Source organism: Otolemur garnettii, unplaced genomic scaffold, assembly GCF_000181295.1.
Source record: "Otolemur garnettii isolate 467f Iridium unplaced genomic scaffold, OtoGar3 scaffold00050, whole genome shotgun sequence".
NCBI lineage: Eukaryota > Metazoa > Chordata > Mammalia > Primates > Galagidae > Otolemur > Otolemur garnettii.
The window spans coordinates 1,480,005-1,502,980 of record NW_003852445.1 but is presented as its reverse complement, the minus strand read 5'-3'; the positions used below and the strand labels follow the sequence as shown (position 1 = coordinate 1,502,980).

Here is a 22,976-nt window from a genome sequence, read left to right as displayed (position 1 = left end):
GAGTCATCATCCAAGCTGACATTAGCATTCTCATTGTTCAGAGGAAGACACTGGCATATGTCATCATTGAAGTAGGTGGCTTGGGTCATTCCCTCTGCCAGCAGGTGTCAGGGCTGGGCTCCAGGTATGTGGTCTCCACTTGAAGCACTCTGCCTCCCAGATGTGCAAAAACATGTATTATTTGTAGTTACCCCAGGGGGAATGAGGAACCTAGTTGTTCTCTCTTGTCTACTGCCATTCAAGCTTGTGTTTTTATGCCTAAATCTATTCCACGCTATGTCAAAATCCTTACTACCAAAGAACATGATTTTCAAGTAGGAGAAAAATACAGAAATGAGCTCTGACACTCACGTTTTCATATAAGGCTGCCAGGGTCTCCAGATCAACCACAGAGTCATCCACGTTGAAAATGGCTGCCCGGCGCCCAAAAAGAAATGAGAAAGAGGATAAGGATTTGATGAGATCCTCTGAACCAACTTTACTCCATATTCAGCTACCAAACAATTAATACAGTATTGCCCTTTCTTACAGAAGTTGTACCTCTCAGCCTGTTTCTGCCCCCTTCCATTCACGACAGGGGGCTCAAATGAAAGAAACCAAAATGGTTCCTATCACTGGCCTGAGCCTCAGCCCTGCCTGGTTTAATTCTTCAGCTTCTGGGTACTTTTGCAGCTTAATTTAGGCTCCACAGGAGAAGTGTTTGTGCTTTAAAACTAAATCAGTTTGTTGGTTTGAAGCACAATTTTAAATCTTTCTTCTTGGCTGGTAATTGAAGAGATTTAGTACCTAATGCACCAGAACTGACTCTTGCCCATTACTAGAAAGACAGAGGGAAAAAAGACAATGTTGGCAAATTAAGTGAATTCAGGCATGTGATTTCAGGCACCTTTCCGCAGCCACTACAAACATCTTGTTTGGATTAAAAAGACAAGAAAAAGCAATAACTGCATCAATGGCAAATTGAGATTATGGAAACCTCCCATGAGCCAGTTTTAAGGCAGGTTTTTATTCCCATGGTTTTATGAGGACGCTACAATTCTACTTGCTGTTCTGTATCTTAAATAAGTCATTTAGCTGGTAACTAATATGCTTATGATTTTCATCTAGGGAAGTTCCTTCCCATATAGACTGGGACACAAACATTAAGATTTTAAGGCCTTAATGGATTTGGCTATCACAGTGTTTGAAATAGGTAGGTCCACATCTTTAAATAATTATTCAAAACTAATAAGGTTGTTCCCTCAACACTACCTCCCCTTCCTTGACTTTACGTTGTGAAATTAACCAGCATGCTAGTAAATTTTCTCCGTGGCAGGCTAATTAATTTTATTAAATCAACCAGTGATACTTAGAACGCCTTAAAAGTTTGCTCGTCAACCATTATTCTGTTCATTTGCATTACACAATGGCTTTTGGAGGAGGTAGGGATCAAGGTGAAGGGCAGGTTGCTTTTGAATTGTTTTGCTTCTGTAGTTTGGAATCTTTATGAATCCCTTCATACAATTTTCACAAAGCTAATTAAGTGAGCTAAGATCGTGTAACTTCACAGAACTCCGAGAAATGTACTTAAAATTCCTTCACAGGCCACCTTCTTGAACTTAAGAGTTAGTCAGTAAGCTATTCCTAGATATGTGGGGTGGTAACAAAAGAGGAAAATACACGAGTGACAGAGTCAGCCACCTCAGATTCCACTAAGATGAAGGGAAACTATATTTCACAAAAGGCCAATCTGAAACCACAATAGAAAAATGTAATTTGAAGAAAGAAAGAATTTACCCTTGTAGGGCTGTTATTTTGTGTAGAAATAATGTAAGTTCACTAATTTATCAAGTAGATATCAGATAGGACATGTATTTTTTAAATGTTTGGTGCTTTAAAAACCCAAATAGCTAGAAACAATGTCTGTTTTATGTAAACCCCAATGTTTTCCTACAAAACTCAGCCAACATGAATGCATAAGAAAAAATTCTAAAAATAACTCATCAGAAATTTTTACTTCTAAACTAACCACATGCCCTAGATAACTGTATACAACTATAAGTTATATATAATCAAAATATTTTAACTCATGAAAAAGAGAACCATCTATGAGTTTATTTTCCTAGTGAGTTAATATTCTGTTTTAGAAGTTATTAATCAGTCTGGGTCCAAGATGCATGGTTTGACAGGTTGGATTATTAGCCAATCCCCTTCCAGTGTGCCAGGTAACCTGGAAAAACCTGGAGATGACACCAAAGAACAAGTATGGGCTCTGGAGGCATTTACTCATTCATTCACACATCTAGCCCTTAAATAATTATTTCTTGAGTATACACTAAATTTCAGACACTGTTCTAAAAGGCTGTGGATATAAGTTAGAAGTATAGAAGATGTTCAAAGTACTGATCTTGTGAAATTCATATCCTAGATCGGGGAGAGCAAATAATCAACATATAATTTCAGATAATGGTATATAGTATATATATGCACATATATCTTCAGATATACTATGAAGAAAGTAAAATACAGAAATGCACATTGGATAGGATAATCAAGAAAGTCTTTGAAGAGACAACATATCAATCAAGATCTGAAGAGGTCACTTTAGTAAGTGTCTTCTTCTAAGAGTCTTCTAACAGAGAAGACTGTTCCACGGATAGGTAAATAAAAAGCAAGTTTCTTTGTCTGATAAAGGAACATATCCAGCTTATACAAGAACCTCAAGATGACTATCATGAATCACAAAGCAAAATGTACTCGTTATTTATTCTGAGCCTTAGCATATCCGTAAAACGTATCTAAACTACTTACTGAGTAGCTGCCTGACTAGCTCAGCAGGTAGAGCATTAGACTCTTAAACTACTTACTGAAAATATTAAGTGAAGTAGTATGTATGCTTGGCATAGCTTATAGAACATGATATGAACTCAAAATGGTGCCTATGAACTATGACTTATGATTTCAAATATATACCTTGTTAATGAGTTTTAATGATTGTTAATGTCTGATGTCCTTTAACATCTGAAAATAATTAGAGAAAGAAAAGTACAACTAATGAGTTATTTGTGCTATAAATGCAGCTTTCTAGAATTACTCGGTGTTTCAGAAAGTAGTTGCTATGAAACCCTTTAAAATCCCACACAGGGCCCAACTTCAGGAAGCGTTATTCATAGGAAAATACATGCATAAATAACTCTACTTACAAAAATGATGTATCAACTGTTTAAGGGAAATACAAGATAACCGCAGGGACCATTGAGAAAGTTGACCTAATTTTTATCTATAATTTCAATATTTCCCACCAATCCATCCTTCATCACTGTATTGCCAAAGTTATTTTCTTGATAACACAGACCTCAAAATTTTACTCTGATGTTCAAAATACCTCTAAACTCCTTGGCCTAACTTTTAAGCTTATCCCTTGCTTGGCCCCAAATTAGACTTCTGATCTCATGCCCTACCATTTCCTCTGTGCACCTCAGGCTCCAGGTATATTGGGTGATGCACCATTCCCAAATGTACCATGGCTTACCCTCTTTCCATACTTCATCCTCCAAGGCCCAGAAATAAAGGCTTTCCTGTCTGGGAAGGATACTCCCTGCCCTTTGGATCATTAAGTCCTCGATCTTCTTTACTATGGCACCTCACATTTTCTAGAGAGTGAAGGGAGTGGATTGCAGGAATCTGTATTATGGTGTTTTGCCTAACAGTTTCCTTCCTCCGTCGATTGTAAGAGCCTGGTAGTCAAGGGAATGTTTCTTAGGCATCAAGACCTGGGGTGCATCATGTGTAAAATAAATACATGTGGGTGTCACATGTGCCACAGGACTCCTGAAGAGCGAGTCCTTCTGCTGATGTGAGAAAGTTTCTTGACAAAGAGGACATGGGATCTTGAAAAAGAAAACAGAGAGACTTTAAAGGGGGACAAGATTTGACAAATAAAATGATTATGTTATGAGAGGGGTAATATTTGAATTAAGGTCATTTGCTCCTTCCTGATTTATCACTGTCCAAAAATCAAAGTTTAGTAAGCAGTGGTGCGCAATCATACCTTCCACTCACACACTGTGTGTAGGTACATTGCTGGACTAAATATTCCATAACAAAAATCATTAAGTTTAACAATAAATTTTATCACTATTAGTAAATGAAGAAGGAAAATATCTTTCCTTTTTCAGCCTTAGTGTCAAAAATTTGAAATAACAGTATCACCTTAGGAAAAAAGATTAAGAGTAAATTGTTATATTGCTTCAGACAGTAAACTGTTACATTGCTTAAATATCCTTTAATCACCATTAAGACAAACTGAGTCAAAACAATGACAGTTTGCAAATAAACAGTAAATACCAGTGAACAACTGAAAAGAAATGAGAAACCCAACTGGAAGAAGCAGATACAGGCAGGCTCATGGCATGTTCAAGCAATGAACGTTCAGTTCAGTTTTGCCTTGAAGAGAGACTTAATTAAAGGGACTTGGGACAAAGGCTCCAAATTCGATTTGGGGCAGTGCCTTGTAGAACTGTGAACGCCACAAGATGTTGTAAGGCACTTGATACACAGGGGGTGTTGTTGAGAAGCATGAGTTGAGGAGTGGATTAAACAGAATTATGTTACATGGGACAGGCCAAAATTTGGGAAGACAGGTTTAGAACCTACTGCTGTGGGCAAGAGGTAGCAAAATCCTTAATAGCGTGGTCAGATAAAGCAGAGGAGAAAGGCATGGTGTAGCACTGTCCAGTGATATCACTAACTAGCTCTGGGGATGAGGAAGTGGAGTGTCCAACAACTCTGAGGTTTTATGCCTCAGTTTATGGGACCACCACTTCTCTGTACCACCCCCTGAGAAGGGGCCAGGAGTACGAGAGACGGGCATGACTCTGATCTTTCCCCCTGACCCAGTAAGAGAAGAACTGGTAAAGGATGAAGCAGATAAAGATATTCACTTGGGGCCGATGCCAAGTATTCCACTGAGGTTCCTTCTCTCCCATATAAGGATCCTAACATTTAAAAATTAAAATTTACAAGTGGAAGAAGCAATATCAAGAGATTATCTGATTGAGGCAGGAGATGAAAGAAATGAAAATTATTTCTATTATTTTTACCCCTACAGAGTAACCCAGGGAGGTTAGGCTATTGGCCAAAGTTCTAAAAGAAATAAAAAGGTATAAGTCTTAGGACTTTTAAAAGAGCTGTCTTAACGTGTACATAATCATCATTCCACCTCCCATTCATCAAATCTAGTTTAAGTTCCTAGCAGGCCAGAATCCACACCTGATAATTTTATTCCCCAAATGCTGGAGCAAAGTATTAGAGAATCAACAAATGCTCTCTGTGTAAGTCATTCTGGAAAACACTTACCATAAAACTTACCAGCCATTACGTAAACCCCCTTAGTTAATTGATGATCACTATATAGAAATAGATCAGTCTTTGATTAAAACATTTTTGAGTAACCTAGGATTAGAGCGCCCCTTCCATTTTACATGTTCAAAAAATACACACTCTCTGTTTCTGTCCCTCGCGCGTGCACGCCTTTCATCTTATGAGTTGAATAAACAAACACCAGCCGACACGATTCTACAGCAGGCCTCAAAGCCCTGATACAGTAATTCCAAGTAATCCTAGCTTTTGTTCCCATCTGTACAGGGCTCATTATACCAACGCTCCTGCAAATGGTGTCAGAAAGGTGAAGTGTCAAACCCACAAAGCGGAGACCCCAACAACTCATTGCTACTGCAATATCAATCATTGCTGGTGTTTTTTACTTTTATCTCCCTCCCTCCTTAGTTGTCCCGCTCACACTGTCAGTTCAGTTAGAATATTTCACCTACACCTCACAATATGCTGAGAGGAAGTAGACACACGCTGTGAAAAGCTGGTAATTTTATTGGGTTCCTTTACCTTTAAAAATCTGTTACTTGGTCAAGTCTGGTTTCTGGGCCTCTTTTTTGCAGGGAAATTGAGGCAAACATTTTTATGTGGTCCTCTGGTGCCTGCTCTGTACTACAAGAATTATATACACACGGATCATTAGAGTAGTGTTTCACCCATTAAGATATAATAACCGTCAGCAGGGACAAAAAGCAGATCAGTATCACAAATTCAAAGTAACAGGCACACATAAAAACTATGTGCCTGCTTTGGGAACATGCACAGGGTCAGAAAATTACACAATAGCAAAATTCCCTCTCTAGTTCAGAGACGGTTTTTCATGAGACCAGGGTAAGTACAAAGAACACGCAGGAATTCTCTCAGCCCTCCAGCCATTTTTTTTTTAACCCTGAACATGTCAATTTCCAAAAGTATCACAGCTAAATAAACAAAGAATGTTCTTGCTGTGTGAAGGGCTCGTAACTAGTAAAAATATAGGCAGAGTGACTTAAGGGAGTTCTTCTTGACTGAAGGAGTACCTTTTGAGCAAGAAATATGGGAGATTGGTCATTTACTTCCAAACTGTAGAAGACGTCACACACAGGTAAGGGTGGCTCGTCTCACCAGGATTTGGTTGACGTTGGTTTTAAGAATAATTCCTAAATAGCCTATTTTATTCTTTTTTGTATTTCTTTAAGTAGCTGACATGACGGACTTGTATAGATTGGGGTGTGTAATTGTTTGCCAATGAACTAGATTTATTCTCAGCCCAGGAAAGCAAAGACTGATAGGATTATTTTGCTCGACTGCTAGAAATTATTTTGTTAACAATGATAACTTTTGATAGCCACCATAAAGCTTAGTCATTTTGCTCACATTACTGAATTGAGCAAAATACATACACATACACATACACACACAGAGAAAGACACACACATACTTAGGGCTTGATAAAAACTCAATCTGGGCCAAGTGAAATGGCTCATACCTATAATTCTAGCACATTCAGAGGCCAGAGTAGGAGGATACCTAGAGGCCAGGAATTTGAGATTGGTCTGCGCAATGTAGTGAGACCTTCCCATCTCTACAAAAAGTATACTAAAAAAAAAGCTGGATGTGGTGGCATATGTCTGTAGTCCCAGGTACTCGAAGGCTGAGTCAGAAGGATCACTTGACCCCAGGAATCCAAGGTGTCACTGTACTCTAGCCTGGGCAACAGAGAGAGATCCTGTCTTGATAAATCAGTGTGAACTCAAATTGATAAGGAAAAGAGAATGAGTGGGGGAAATTAACATAGGAAGACTTGGTTTCTTAAAATGCCTGTGTAGCTGACCTCACAAAACTCCAACAATCCTACTTTCCTGACTTCTACTAAGGAAAGGAAAGGATAGCTTGGAGGTCTGTGGAAGGAAGCAGAGGTAGAATGAGAGAAGTGAAGAAAGGGGGAGTAGGAACACATTACCACAGTTTCACATCCCAACAATCAGGTGCCACTGAGGGGAAGACCAAGTCCAATAAAATTGTAAGAGGTGAGAGGTGACAGGCAGACAGTGTGGAGCATGCAAAACTTTGGAAGCCAAGGCCGGAGACGGCGCAGACCTGTTCCCACTGAAGAGCAATGTAACCAAGTCTCTTAACAGCAGGCATAGCTCTGCCCTAAGTGTTCCTCTCCCACAACCTACAGCTAACTTTCTCCCCACCAGCCACAATGTTCCATCTCCATTCAGGACCAGACATGTCTGGGCAGACAGATATGCACAAATCCTCACTCTATGCAAGTATCCAAATAAGTTGCTTAAAGGTACTGAGGAAGAAGCAGAGTAAAGGGATCTCTGTCCACTACACCAGAGGGGGACAGCAGACATAACAATTAATAGCTAGTATTTGCTGGGAGTATCCTGTGTGCTAGGCAGGGCTCCAAGTGTTTTGTGCATGTAAGTGTATGAGGTAGGTGCACGAGGTAGGTGCTGCTATTGGCCCTACTTTTACAGAAGACAACATCTCAACCCAAAGTCACATAGCTAGATTTCCCAAATTCAGTTCCATAACTACCCCAACTATCCTCCAAGGCACTGAGAATTTATTTGACCAAGATTATACTTTTCCCATCCTTTATAGGTGTCTGGCTATAAATAATCACACCGTCTAAATTCTCACCACCTCAAAAAGTCAATGAATCCACCAACCAACCCATGAACCAACAATCCACAAAAGTCTACAAAGAAACCTTAGTGTCTAAATGGCATCACATACTTTTCACACTAATTAGCCATCTCTGAATGGGAACTACATACAGCCTGAATTATGAAGATTTCATTTACATATATCTACAGGTTTACAACACACACATCTATAGTTCTGTATTTATTTAATTACTGCTAACAGTTTAACTCTAATATGCTATTTCAATACATGTAATAAAATGATCAAACTTCAATCTTTTATTTGCAGTTATTCAAAAATGATTTGTATTATAGCTGAGTCATAGCAGACAGAATTTCCCCCCCCCCAAAAAAGTGGAATTTGAAAATGCCTTATCATGATTAAAAAATAAAATAAAATCTGAAGGAACAATAGGAACATAAAGTCTAATTTTCTTGAAAGTATAGCAACACTTACAACTTTACACAGAATGCTAAAATGACCAATGAAGAGCTAAGACCCACACAAAATGAAGAAACACATAAAGTTGCTTCCAAACACATAAACGAGTAGGAAAATCAGTGGAATATAGTTTATAATCTCATCTACTTTGCTAGATGCCTGCTAGTGTGTCATGCCGGTTAGTATAGACCTGAATTTGGGCTCTGTTGGTGTAGGAGGTGAGCATAAAAGACACAGTGAACAAGAGCTGCCTGGAAGTGGGAGAAAGGGCAGTCACAACGGGGACACTTACCTAATCTATTCCAAAACCTCAAAAATCTCTCAATCTTATAAAGCAAAAATCTCGATTCTCGCCTAAGTCCAGGCATGCACGATGCCTGAAGGTGCCCAAGATGCCACTTTCTAGGTACAATTAAAATTGTCCATGGTTCAAACCTCAAAGAAGGGCACAGAGCATAGAATTCACAAAACGTCCCCTTCCTATATCCCCCTATTCTCTGGAGGGCAGTGGAATGAGAAACAGTTTGGGTTAAGCTGCTTCTGTTCTTCCATTAGTTCTGGTTCTTTTAAGCCAAAATTACATTCCAGACAGATTGGATGGTCTCAGCCAGTTGCCTGAAGGTAAAGTACAAAGAAACACCACCCTCTGCTTTCTGGACTCAGCTCTGTGAAGGAAGGAATGTCCCCTGGCTTAGAAAGAGGTGGGTGGGAACCCTGCTACTTGGGTGTTTTAGACTCGGTGGGAGACAGAAAAAGGTGAAAAAGGAAGGACAATTCTTAGTGACACTATTTATATTCATTTTATCTAAATTTTTTTTTAAAAAAGCTCTACCAATACTTAATAAGTTGGCACTGCCCCTTCACTCAGTCCGCAGGTCAGGATTACCTGTCACTTTTGGTGGGTAAACTCCTTTGTATGTGACAGCCTCACTTATTTCTTAATTTCAACATACTGTGATTTTGGGGGGGGGGGATCATTTAAGTGAAGTTTTCTGATTCTGAACGTCGGTTTCTAACTGGACTTCACAAAATAAGTTGGCTTCAAAAGATTCCTGCAGAGAAACCCCAGAACTAAAGACAATCCATCAACAATAAGAACATGGCAGGGCAAACACTTGCTAGTACAAGCTCCTCATCAGCCATGGAAGGAAGTAAAAACAAGGGCAGTCGGATCAGGTCTGCCAAGAATTTGACCTCCATAAATAGAATGTATTGAGAAGATGATTTGAAATGTGCGTTTAAATTCACTATTGTTAATAAGCCTCAACATAACTATACCTTACTGACCCATGAGATAGCAGGCCAGTGAGAAGCCAAAGCCATCACAATTAGCAAGATGTTAAAAAGTATCACTGATTTCATTATAATTCATATTTTTGTATATGTTTTAAAATGTGCATGTTAGTTCTGTTAGAGATTTATGTAATGTTCATTGCAGCCCAATTTATAATTGCTAGGTCATGGAAGAAGCCCAAGTGCCCATCGACCCATGAATGGATCAATAAATTGTGGTATATGTACACCATGGAATACTACGTAGCCATAAAGAAAGATGGAGACTTTACCTCCTTCATGTTTACATGGATGGAGCTGGAAAATATTCTTCTTAGCAAAGTGTCTCAGGAATGGAAGAAAAAGTATCTAATGTACTCAACCCTAGTATGAAACTAATTTATAACTACCATAGGAAAACTATAACCCAATTTTAGCCCAAGAATACCAGGAAAGGGGAGAGGAAGGGGAGGGGACGGAGGGGGGAGGATGGGTGATTGGTGGGATCACGCCTATGATTTATCCTATAAGGGTACATGCGAATCTTTCTAAATGTAGAATATAAATGTCTTAACACAACAACCAAGAAAATGATATGAAGGTTATGCTAACTAATTGGATGAAAGTATTTCAAATTGTATATAGAAACAATGCACTGTACCCCATGAGAGTATTAATGTACACAGCTATGATTCAATAAAAAAATAAAAAAAGAGAGATTTATGTAATGTACACGTTTTAGAAAACAAACATTAAGAAGCATGCCCTAAAACTTTTTACTGGTAAGGGTGTATGATAAAACATTTTGAAGAGCAAATGTCCTTTGAGTAGAGGCTCTTCTGGGCTAGACTGAGATGGTTTCTCAGGAAAGTCTTACATAACTGAAGGTGAATTTTACATGCTTAGTCAAATTCATTATGTTTTAGACAGTTTACATAAACATTGACAGAGATTTCTGGAAATTATTAAAGCAAAAGAGAACAAAGTCTAATGGCATTCTCAGATCTGAGTTTTAGACTCTGAGCCTATGACTAACCAGTGTCCCCTTTCTCATATTTTGAATTAAGATTCCTAAACAGAAAGATTGTCTATGATGCAGCTGAACTCTCAAACTGAGATTCTGAATTAGTAGGAACTAAAATTAAAAATGCTTTATTTTGATGTTAGATTAAATATTATAAATACAAATTTGGAGCATACAGGAAATTCCAAATGAATGCCAGGAGGTTTCTGGCACCTAGTCTGTTGCAATGCATCCTGGAGGTTTATATCAAGGATAGTCGACAGCAATTTTCCATTGCCCCTGGGACGAGAACAAGAGGAAATCACTAATGTGGAATGAAAATGCTCACTTGCAATCATGTAGGCAGTCACTGTCTCCAAGGATGCCAAATGCTTTTAAATATAAGTCATCTTAGATGGCAGATGGAGAACCAGCAGACAGTGTCTCTCCTGGACCAAATGCAGGTGCTGTGTGTATCATGGTCACCCTCCTGAACTATCTTTCCTCCATAACCAACATCTTTCCTGTAGTGACTCAGTATTTTAAACTCTAGGCAATGTATGGATTTGGCTGCTTCTACAAAATGTCAACCCTTGGGTAGAAGGAAACATGTAACAGTTACTTTGGAGGGGGTATATCACGTCCCAAACCCAGCCCTGTTCACTTATCACCAGTTGAAACTTTTCAGACGCTCCCTGAACACTTTAGTGGACTTGTCTGCAGCCCTCTCACACTGAAATCCACAATGGCGTTCTCCCCTTCTGCTTCAACCTCTGCTTTTGCTCCTGTATTTCCAGTTTCTGGTTTTTGGCACCATTATACACATTCTTGATGAGGTCCAAAACCCAAGGTACAGCCAAGATTTCTTCTCCATCATTTCTTGCATCTGATGTAACTGAAGTGATTCTCTTTCCAAACATCCCTTGCACACAGTATCTTCCCTCTACATTTCTCGGAACACAACCTTAGTCCTGACCTTCCACGTTTATCACCTGCATGATCGCAATCCTTTTCTCACAGATTTATCCACTTTCAGTCTTATTTAATTTAACAGGCACCCGATGATCATCACCTAGGTGCCAGACACATGTACCGGTGCTGGGGACACATCAGGGAGCAATCTCCCTCTCACAGCTTCTACTTTGGTGGTAGATGTAAATGAAAACTAAGTAGACAAACAAGTAAAAGACTAGGTGTTGTGAATGAAATAAGGGAATTGCCTTAGGATGACTGACATGTTAGGGAGGGGCACTATGAGGTAACAGATAAGCTAAAATCATAAAGAAAAGGATCTAGTTACACAGAGAACGGGGCGGAAAAGCATGTCAAATGGAGGGAAAGGTCTGTGTTATTCATTCAAAACTTGCTGTGCATGCAAAGACACCGAAGGGAGAAAATCCTTGGCCTTAAGGAATCAAAGATGACCACTGTGGCTGGTGGGAGCACAGGAGGAAGAGATGGGAGCAGAGCAGGGTGAAGATAGAGAGCCGTCCTGTAGCCAAAGCACACTCGGCCTTAGAGGTCAGTCTCCCGCGTGACAGCCTGACAGAGAAGGCTGCCGTGCAAATCAGATCACCACGCTCCTCTTAAATGTCTTCCTCCCATTACCGATGCAGTAACATACCAATTTTTTGTGATAATATTCAGGGACCTTCCTGGTCCAGATGCTGCTTGTGTTTCTTGCCTTGTGTCCTAAAACAACTCACACCCACATGCAATGTCTGTGTCCCGGCTGTGCCTCCTTTCCATGTGGTTTGTTCCATGCTTTCTCCTCCAGTGGGAAAAAAGCTCCTTCTCTGTGTGATGACCACTCTTCCATCCTCTCAACTCAACATAAGTTTTCAAGGAAGAGTTAAAATATTGTTTTCTGTTGTTTCGCAGCCATCTGTATTGAAATCATGAGATCTGGTACCTCTCCCCCTGCTCTCCATCCTAGGAGCTTTTGAAGATATTAGAGTCTGGTCTTCTGTGTGCTGTAGTCGCAGTGCCTGACACAGAGCTGGCACTCACTACATGTTGAAGGCAGGAAGGCAGTTAGTTTTGTGTAAATGGACTGGAACAGGATATATGACATTCTTCTGATTCTATTTAGTTTACTATTTCATCTGTATTTTTTAAAATAAAATAAAATTCCACAAGGTGACAAAGCTGTAATCTTAGCAAGACTGAAGTGTCACTGACATCTAGAAAACTACAATGCCTGGTGGTCTCTAAACTACTTATAGGTACTTTTAGCCCCACCAAAAGAACAGTATACTTTCGAATAATCGGGTACTTCATTTTGTTTTCCAACATGTGCAGTCCTATTTCTTTGTATATCTCAGCTATTCCTTTGCTCATCAATGCCAAAAATATTTATTGTGTGCTTATGATGCATGTGCTGTCATAGAGTGACAGAAATAACATTTTTAGGAAAGAAAATGGCAGCAATAGATACATAATGTGAAAGAGAGACAAATGATTTGGAGAAAATGATAAACAGATGAGAATTTCTTTTTGAGCCATGAGAAAGGAATATTTTCTTCTCTAAGTGAATACACCATCTTTCTGGTTTCTACTTCATCTTCTTGTGAGTTTGGCAAGTGCAAGTTAATGCCTCTGGTCTTCGTGCACTGACGAGAATGAATATATGACCAAAAAACTAAAGAACAGCCTCTGAACTGTGGTCATTTCGCCAGAGCTGATCTGCTGCGAGGCCTTGCCTGGCTGCCAGCTGGTCTTCCCCAGTCACATTTCGCTGTAGCCCCCTCCCCCCCACACACATTAAAATAAACCTTTTAGGACAACATCAGCACAGGGAGTCCTTTCAGCCAGGTTGACAACACAAGGCCAAGTGCATTCCATTCACTGCCAGACACGGTTTCAGAGTGAAGTATAACTGACACGGCCTAGGCTCCTCATGACCTTCAGATGCCAGTGTCAGTCAATGATTCTAAAGGAACACGGAGCTCTGGTCAGAGTGCCATGTTCATCTGGAATGCATTACGACGTTGAGAAATGGAAGGGACATGATTTTTTTAGAATTTAGAAACCAGCTCTGGTGTATCATAGAGGTGCTTGAGGAAGGAAAAAGAACTGAAATAGTTCCCATGAGGCCTAGAAGTCTGTGATACTGTAACTAGCATTCATGGTGCTGAAGTGGAAGTTCACTTCTGCATTTTGGAAGCATGTTCTTGACTAGGCTAGAATATTGGAAGAAGTTTCAGGGAACTAATCTCTTACTCAACTCATAATGAGCATTCAATTCTATAAGGCGGGAACACCAGTGGAAGAAAGTTTATGGTCCAGAGCTGGCCACTGGACTACCATGTAGCTGAAATGACTCTTAGCCACATGGCAACCTAGCATGTTGCAAGCAGGACACACTTGACCAGAACAAAGACTGAGATGCTGTGGACACTGAAAACTCATACCTTGGGTGGGATGTATTGTGGTGACGAAACCAATCACACCTGGGTCTCAGCAGGCTCATGGAAAGCATTATTGTTCAGGACCAGACTCTTCTATAATTCCCAAAGACAGGGATCTAATTTCAATGACTAAAAGGTTAGTCCCTTACCAAAAGATCACAAACTCTGCTGCACAGATTTGTTTTGCTTTCCCATTTTTTTTTTTTGTTTGCCTTAGCATCACTACCTTCTGATTTGACTTTATCAGAAACTCAGTTTTTCCAGAAGACCGATCTAACCTTAGATTCTTCTAAAGTTACTAAAGAATCCCACTCTAATTTTGGTGACCAGCCTTTTAAAACATTCTCCACTCCAAGCTCAAATCAATTATGGCAACACTGTCTGAGGTTTAATATTCATGCTATGTTTTTAGTTCTGCTATTTAACTTAAATATTAAAAATAGCTTAGTTGACTTCTCTGTCATTCAACTTAGGATATTTTTAGTTTTTCATGTAATTTTAAATTTTGAAATACAGCACAATTTTAATCCCTTATCAAAGTTCCTTTTAAAGGAAAAGTTGTATGTGAAAGCATCTTAAGTGTCTTGTAGGTCAGAACTTAGGGGAGTTGTTGCCAAGCAGCAGAGGGAAATAACTCTGAGCAACGTGAACAGAGACACAGAGAGAGGTGTGACTTTAGAGAGTTTTTGCTCGTAAAGCCAGGCTAAAATCTACTGAAACCATCTAAGAGATTGTATTACCACTCAGAAAATATTGCAAGTGACAAGTCAAAATAAAGATTTATACTTGATTGACTTCTGAGAAAGGAGAGCACTGTTTTCATTCGAGATGCAGATTTCAGAAAGCTACACTAGCTTTGGGTCCACTTTTCTCAAGCCTCAGAAAACTATATACATAAAATTTCTTCTCTGTAAATGCCTTTTATTTAAAACTGAGCCAAAGATAACCAAGCAGAAACAATGTCATTTGAAAAAGAAATAGGCTGAGAAACTATGACATAACCCAATGGTTGAAGGAAAGTGTTTCTTCACAGACATAGTCCAGCTAACAAAAGAAAATGATCTAATTAGTAGATCATTATTTTTCAAGCTACTAATGAAATAATGAAATCTAGGCAGTGATCATTAGTGCCCATTACCATTATAGATATCCAGATATGATCTACTTCTTTATGGAATATACAATGGCATCTACGAGGCATTCTAGCCCCACTCAGAGTATGTCTCTAGATCCATCTATCAATTTATAGGAAGCAGGGGACAGAGGAACATGATAAATAAATGCATGGCCATGCAAACAGCAAAATTTATTAATAAAATGTGGGAAACTCCATAGGACAAGGGATCTGTCTTCTTCAAGAAATAAATGACAAAGAGGGAAAAAAGGAGGAAAGAAATCTCTAAATTAAAAGAAACTTGAGAACAAAGAATGCATGGAATTTGTTTGGGTCCTAATTCAAACTATAAATGAACAAATAAATTATTGAGTGTGCATATAATTGTGGAAAGTGGAACTACATATGTGATGATACTGAGAAATTGTTAATGTTTTAAAAGGTATATTAGTGGCGTGTTGTTTGAAAAAGTATTCTTACATTTTAGCAATTAGTAATAATGCTTTTTAACAGATGATTTTATAAAATGTCTAAGATTTGTTTCCCAATGATCTACTTGGTTGGTAGGAGGAGGGTGCTTTAGATGAAATAAGACTGAGTAGACAGTTGTATAGCTGGGTACTGGGTACATGGACTCATCATATTCTAATTTCATATATGTTTGAAATTTTTCATAATAAGATGTTTTTTAAAATTAAAAACTTTTAAAAAAATATAGAAAGAACTTACCTTGTTGGATATCCTTCATTTCTAAATGTAAACTAGATATCAAGATTCCGACAGTTTGAGATCGTTTTCCATCCAATAACTTGATGATCTGGAATTGAAAAATAAATAATAAATAAATATAGCTCAAACACGCAATCTTTCAGAAAGCATACCAAAGTATTAAGATCTTTTACATACACTGATGAACTAAACTGATGCTATATGCACTCTAAATAATACTTAATAGAAAGTTACTTATCGGGCGGTACCCGTAGCTCAGTGGGTAGGGTGCTGGCCACATAAACGCCGAGGCTGGCAGGTTCGAACCCACCCCAGCCAGCTAAAACAACAATGGCAGCTGCAACAAAAGGCATAGACAGGCATTGTGGTGGGCACCTGTAGTCCCAGCTACTTGGGAGGCTGAGGCAAGAGAATTGCTTAAGCCCAGGAGTTTGAGGTTGCTGTGAGCTATGATGCCACGGTACTCTACCCAGGGCGACATAGTGAGACTCTGTCTCAAAAAAAAACAAAGTTATGTATTATGACATTTTACAAAACTAATACCACACAAAATTCCATTAGCCTAATATGAACACTAAAATCTTAATATTTTACTCTTTTTATTCAAATACATGTTAACAAGGTTGTAATGACAACATAGTATGCAACAGCATATCAAACTTTGTCATTTAGCATTGCAACAGTTTCCATGCTGCTACTGATTATGTCACTTCACAGTCTCCAATCTTTCAGTAATGTCATCTGCTGGGGTGATTTAGGGGAAAAAACCTTTGGATCTTAGTCAACCATTTACCAGTGATATGGCCTTGGAAAACCGAAAACCTATAGGAATTAGACCTCACAAGGACCTCTTTATCATGCAGTAGAACTGACTATATTTAGTTTATGCATTTATTTTAGAAATTAAATGACAATATATGCAAAGCACCCAATACAGTGCTTGACCTGTATTTATTTAAATGAATAAAATTTCCCCATTTCAAAGGTTGCTTCCTGTTTGTCTTCTTATTACCTATAACATAACGCTTTGTACACAAAGCTTTAAGTCATTTAAACTCTTTTTATAATATGTACACATATCAAAACATTTACAGCCTTTTTAGAAATTTCATATATTTCACTGTCAATATTTCAACCTTTATGAATATCTCATGGAAAGGTCTACATAGTTTTGTGTTTCTCTGAACCTAGTAAGCTAAATCAGTTCCTAATAACATATCACACAGTGGCCACCAAGGGAAAAAAGTATCTTTTGTGTCATGCAGCAGAGTAACAAAATTTAATAGGAAGTATACACCAAGCATCACTAACTCTTATAAATATCTTTAATGGACTTTTCTGGGTAAAATATGAACTAAGCTAAACAGCAACGCTTCCTCTCCCAATTAGGCCCTTAAAGACTTGGCAAAATATAATGAAGGCAAGACTTCACAGTAACTAACATCTACATCTCCCTTTGTACTACACTAGCTGGCTGAATGATAAGAGAAAACAAAAGCTTGTTCCAATTAAAATTATCTAATAGTCTATGTTGTCTAACTACCCATTTATTGCTTGATCCTGAGTCAATTATTGCCAGCCACTTTTTTCTTTCCCTGTTCAAAGTGGCCACTTCCATATAAGACTGCAAATGTAGTAAATATTAAGCTTTAACCAAGGTATAAGGAAAACCTGATCTTGCAGTGTTTAAGTTATTTCAACATTTTCCTTAGAGAAAGATTCTTGGGGGATACAGGCTATCTGGAGTTTTATAGACAAAAACAGAAGGTACCTGGTATCACATATTTTTTATATGATAGTAAAAGCAAAAAAGATGAAACACAATCAAATATCTTCTTTAAATGCTATTTCTGGCTTTTTTTTTTTTTTTTAGATACAGAACTTAGATACAGTCAAATGATTTTTTCTTTTTTTGAGAATAGTCCCAAGCTGTCACCCTGGACAGAGTGCCATAGCGTCATAGCTCACAGCAACCTCCAGCTAGGGCTCAAGCAACTCTCTTGGCTCAGTTTTTCTATTTTTAGTAGAGACAGGGTCTTGTGTTTTGCTTAGGCTGGTCTTGAACTCATGAGCTCAAGAAATCCACTCTCCTCAGCCTCCCAGAGGGCTAGGATTATAGGCGTGAGCCACCATGCCTGGCCTAAAGTCAAATGATTTTTAAAAGTCCAACAAAAAATTTAAAAAGTCCAAATTCGTTTTATGCAAATATTCAGCCATATAGTCATTCATTAAAAAAAATTTTTCTGTGCATCTATTACATGCCTGGCATTGATCTGGACTCTGGGGATGCAGAGATGACTGTGATAAATCAAGTCCTAAGAAGTTTGTAGCTCAGTGATTTAAAAAAAGAAAAAAAATCTCTGTGGTAAAAATGTTGTAAAGAGTCAAAATCATCACCTACACTGGAGAGAAAACGCAAAAGAAGAAAGGGTTTGGGAACTGGCCAGATTTATTCTTAGGTGTCCAGGACAGTAGAGACTGATACAGTCATGGCCGTGGCAATGTCAGTTCAGTGTCAGGTAGACAAGCACAAGTATCAAATGTATGACCAGATCTCAACTGGGTTGCAGGCATTTCTCAAATCAACATGTTGATGCTTACCTGTAACATATTCTGCCTGTAAGAACAGTGTTCAAATGCAAGTTTTTCTGTTAGCTAACAGAAGAAAGTGAGGAAGAGACCACAAAAGAAGAAAAAGAGTGACAGATCCTGATTCTATTTGTCCCTGGGTAAAATCAAACAAATCCATCCCCATTTCATTATTCCATCAGCTCGAACTGTAAACCATTCTTGGAATTTTGTACAATGATGTGGTGTGGCAAGTGTTTGGTGAGTGTTACCTTTAGCTGGAGTAATGCCTTAAGAGCTTTTTCCTGAAATGTGGTGCTGCCTTCAAAAAGGAGGTAGGCAGGGGTGAAGTTAAAGCCTTTGTATTCTTTTCTCTATCTATACCAAATTCTCTATTTCTAACTAGACTATCAAAAATATCCTTCTAAATTTCCCTGTGCCACTCTATAATTATGAAGTGATACCAAGTTCTCAGAACCAACTAAATGGAACTAAATGGTAGAAACACAATGGACACCAAATTGCATATCCCAAATCTTTTAGTTTCTCCTCTTTTCTTTCTCCCACAGATTCAAAGGCTTAAAACTAAGTTTTCATTATTACTGTGAAAAGTACATAATATGAAATGAACCCTATTAACAAATTTTTAAATGTACTGTGTGGCATTGTTAACCATAAGCACAATGTTATATAGCAGATTTCTAGAACTCAGATTTCTTCACTGAGACTTTATGGGTTCCTCTTCTCCTAACCCCTGGAAGCCACCATTCTACTTTTGGTTCCTTTGAGTTTGACTCCTGTGGACACCATATATAGATGAAGTCATGCAGTATTTGTCCTTCTGTGAATGGATCATTTTCATTTAGCACAATGATCTCAAGGTCAATGAAAATGACAGACTTTCCTTCTTTTTATAGTTGAAGAGTATTCCACTGTATGTACAGACCATATTTTCTTTATCCACTCTTCCATCAGTGGACATTTGAGTTGTCTCAAGGCTACTGTGAATAATGCTGCAATGAACATGGAAGTGCAGACATTGCTTCCAGATCCTAATTTCAATTCTTTTACATATATACCCAGAAGAGGGATTGATATGGTTGCTCCATTTTTAACTTTCTAAAGAACTTCTAGATGGCCACACTATTTTACATTTCCAATGGTGTACAAGGGTCCCTATTTTTCCAGATCCTCACCAAAACTTTATATTTCCTGTTTTTTTTTTTTTTTTTTTGATAAAAGCCTTGCTAATAATAGATACAAGGGAATCTCTCCTTGTGTTTTCAATTTGCATTTCCATGGTGACTAGTGATGCTGAGGATCTTTTCTTATACTCCAATGCTTTTTAACCTTTTTTTTTTTTTTTTAATCTCACAACACACTTGAAACTATGGTTAAACTATCATGGCACACTTAAATTATGTTGATCAAAAAATTGAGTGAAAAAAAGAACATACTTACTGCATTTTAAACTTCTGTCAAAAATAACTAATGATCTTTAAAAATTTTCATGGCACACTGGTTGAAAACCACTGCTATACCTGTTGGCCATTTGTGTGTCTTCTTTGGGTTATCTCTTTTTTTAGCCCATTTTTAATTTTTTAAAAACAAACCTAGTTGTAAAATTTCTTATATATTTTGGATATTAATCCTTTATCAGATATATGGTTTGCAAATACATACTATTTCCTCATAGTCTATAGTTTGAATTTTCATTCTATTGATTGTTTCCTTTGCTTAGCAGAAGCTTTTTGGTTTTATGTAGTCCCACTTATTTATCTTTGCTTTTGTTGTCTGTGCTTTTCATGTCATATCCAGGAAATAAATGCTGAAACCAATTTTAAGAAGCTCTTCTCCTGTTTTCTTCTAGGAGTTTTACAGTTTCAGGTCTTACATTTAAGTCTTTAATCTATTTTGATTTCATTTTTGTGTATACTGTAAGATAGGGTTCTATTTCCTTCATGTGAATATCCAGTTTTCCCAACACATTTGTTGAAAAGATCCTCATTTCTCCATTATGTAGTATTGGCACCCTTGTCACAGAACATTGATTGAAATTCACATATTGAACCATCTTTGGACTCCATGTATAAATCCCTCTTAATCATGCTGTGCATGTCCCTTTTAATGTATTGATATTACCTTAGTATTAGTAGTATAATATTACTAGTATTTTATTGAGAATTTTTACATTTATTTTCATCAAGCATATTGGTCTGCAATTTTCTTGTACTATCTTTGGCTTTGGTATCAATAATGCTGGTCTCACAGAATGAATCTGGAAGTGTTCCCTCTTCTTTAGTTTCTAGAAGAGTTTGAGAAGCCTTTCTGTTAACTCTCCTTGAAATGTTTGGTAGAATTCTCCATTGAAGCCATCTAGTCCTTGTCTTCTTTCTATTGAGAAGTTTTTAATAATTAATTTAATCTCCTAACTAGTTATAGGTACATTCAGATTTTGAATTGCTTCATGATTCAGTCTTGGTAGGTTGTACATTTACAGGAAATGATTCATTTCTTTTGGGTTATCCAATTTGGGGCGCATAATTGTTCAGAGTAGATTCTTACATATTTCCTATTTCTGTGGGATCATCTTTTATTTCTGATTTTTATTTTTCTCTCTCTTTTCTTAATTTAGCTAAAGATTTATCAATTTTGTTGATCTTCTCAAAAACCAACTCAGTCTTATTAATTTTTCCTGATGTTTTCCTGTTCTCTATTTTGTTTATTTTTGCCCTACTCTGTATTATTTCATTCCTTCTGCTTTTTTTCTAGTTCTATGAGGTATAAATAGGCTGAGATTTTTTTTAATACAGGTGTTCACTGCTATAAACTTACTTTTAGAACTGTTTTGGCTACATCCATAAGTTTTGGTAAGTTGTATGTTTTTTTTTCTGAAGATGTTTTCCAATTTTCTTTTTGGTTTCTTCTTTGACCCATTGGTTGTTTACAAGGATGTTGTTTAATTTCCACATATTTGTAAAGTTTCCAGTTTTCTTTTTGCTATTATTTCTAGTTTCATTTCATTGTGGTCAGAAAAGATATTTGGTATAATTGCAATCTTTCTTAATTTGTAAAGAAAGATTTGTTTTGTGATCCAACCTGTGATCTTTCCTAGAGAATGTTCCATGTGCACTTGAGAAAAATGTATAATCTATTCTTGTTAGGTGGAATGTTCTATATATGTCTATTATGTCCATTGGATCCATATGTTGGTCGAGTTCTCTGTGTCTTCATTGTTCTTTTGTCTTACTATATCAATTGTTGAAAGTAGAGCATTAGAATCTCCCATCATTCTTGCTGTCTTTTTTTTCTTCAGTTCTGCCAAGCTTTGCTTCATATAATTGGTTTGGATGTTGTATGCATACATTTATACTTATAATTATTATACCTCCCTGGTGAAATGAACCTTTCATCATTATATAATGTCATTCCTTGTCTTTTGTTATTATTTGTGAACTAAGGTCTAATTTGTTTGATAGAATTTTGGCCACTTTGCTCTCTCTCTCTCTTTTTTTCCCCTTAGTTTAGCTAAAGTTTTGTCAATTTTTTTGATCTTAAAAAACAAAACAAAACAAAACTTTTGGAACATCCTTTTTCACTTTCAGCCTATATGTGTCCTTAAATCTTATTTTTCAAGCCATTCAGCCACTCTGTGTCTTTTGATTAAGTTTTGTCCATTTACATTTAAAGTAATTATCAGTAAGGAAGGACTTTCTCTCTCTTTGGGGAGAGGCCAGGAGTTGGAAGTGTGCTCTTACCCACTCTGCACTGAGCCAGAGTAATGGGAAATGGCAAATAAGTACATGCTAACTCAAATTATCACCTTTGTTCACAATGGCCCCCAACCTGGTATTTTTTCTAGTTGGCAATAAGATTTAGTCACTATAAAAACCAGTCCATGAAACTGGACCCACACCTTTTACCATTAACTAACATAGACTCTCACTGGATTAAAGATTTACACTTAAAACATGAAACTATAAAAATACTAGAAGAAAGTGTAGGGAAAACACTTGAAGGAATCGGCCTAGACGAATATTTTATGAGGAGGACCCCCAGGGCAATTGGAGCAACACCAAAAATACATTACTAGGATCTGACAAAACAAAAGCTTCTGCACAGCCAAGAACACAGTAAGTAAAGCAAGCAGACAGCCCTCAGAATGGGAGAAGATATTTGCAAGTTATGTCTCTGACACAGGTTCAATAACCAGAATCCACAGAGAACTCAAACGTATTAGCAAGAAAAGAACAAGTGGTCCCATCTCAGGGTGGGCAAGGGACTTGAAGAGAAACTTCTCTGAAGAAGACAGGCACATGGCCTATAGACACATGAAGAAATGCTTATCTTCCTTAATCATCAGAGAAATGCAAATCAAAACTACTTTGAGATATCACCTAACTCCAGTAAGATTAGCCCACATCAC

General features: G+C 37.7%; 1 protein-coding gene across 2 annotated transcripts in view; it reads right to left on the bottom strand.

Moving 5' to 3' along the window:
• The window catches only part of FMN1 (formin 1), a 370,390-nt gene that overhangs the window by 140,446 nt on the left and 206,968 nt on the right, over positions 1-22,976 (bottom strand). For both annotated transcript variants that reach the window (XM_003791683.1, XM_003791684.2), the window contains 2 exons: positions 15,983-16,070; positions 352-413 (listed from right to left, as the gene is read on the bottom strand). In XM_003791683.1, coding sequence (XP_003791731.1) covers positions 352-413; positions 15,983-16,070 — 150 coding nt within the window. The remainder of the gene's footprint in view (positions 1-351; positions 414-15,982; positions 16,071-22,976) is intronic.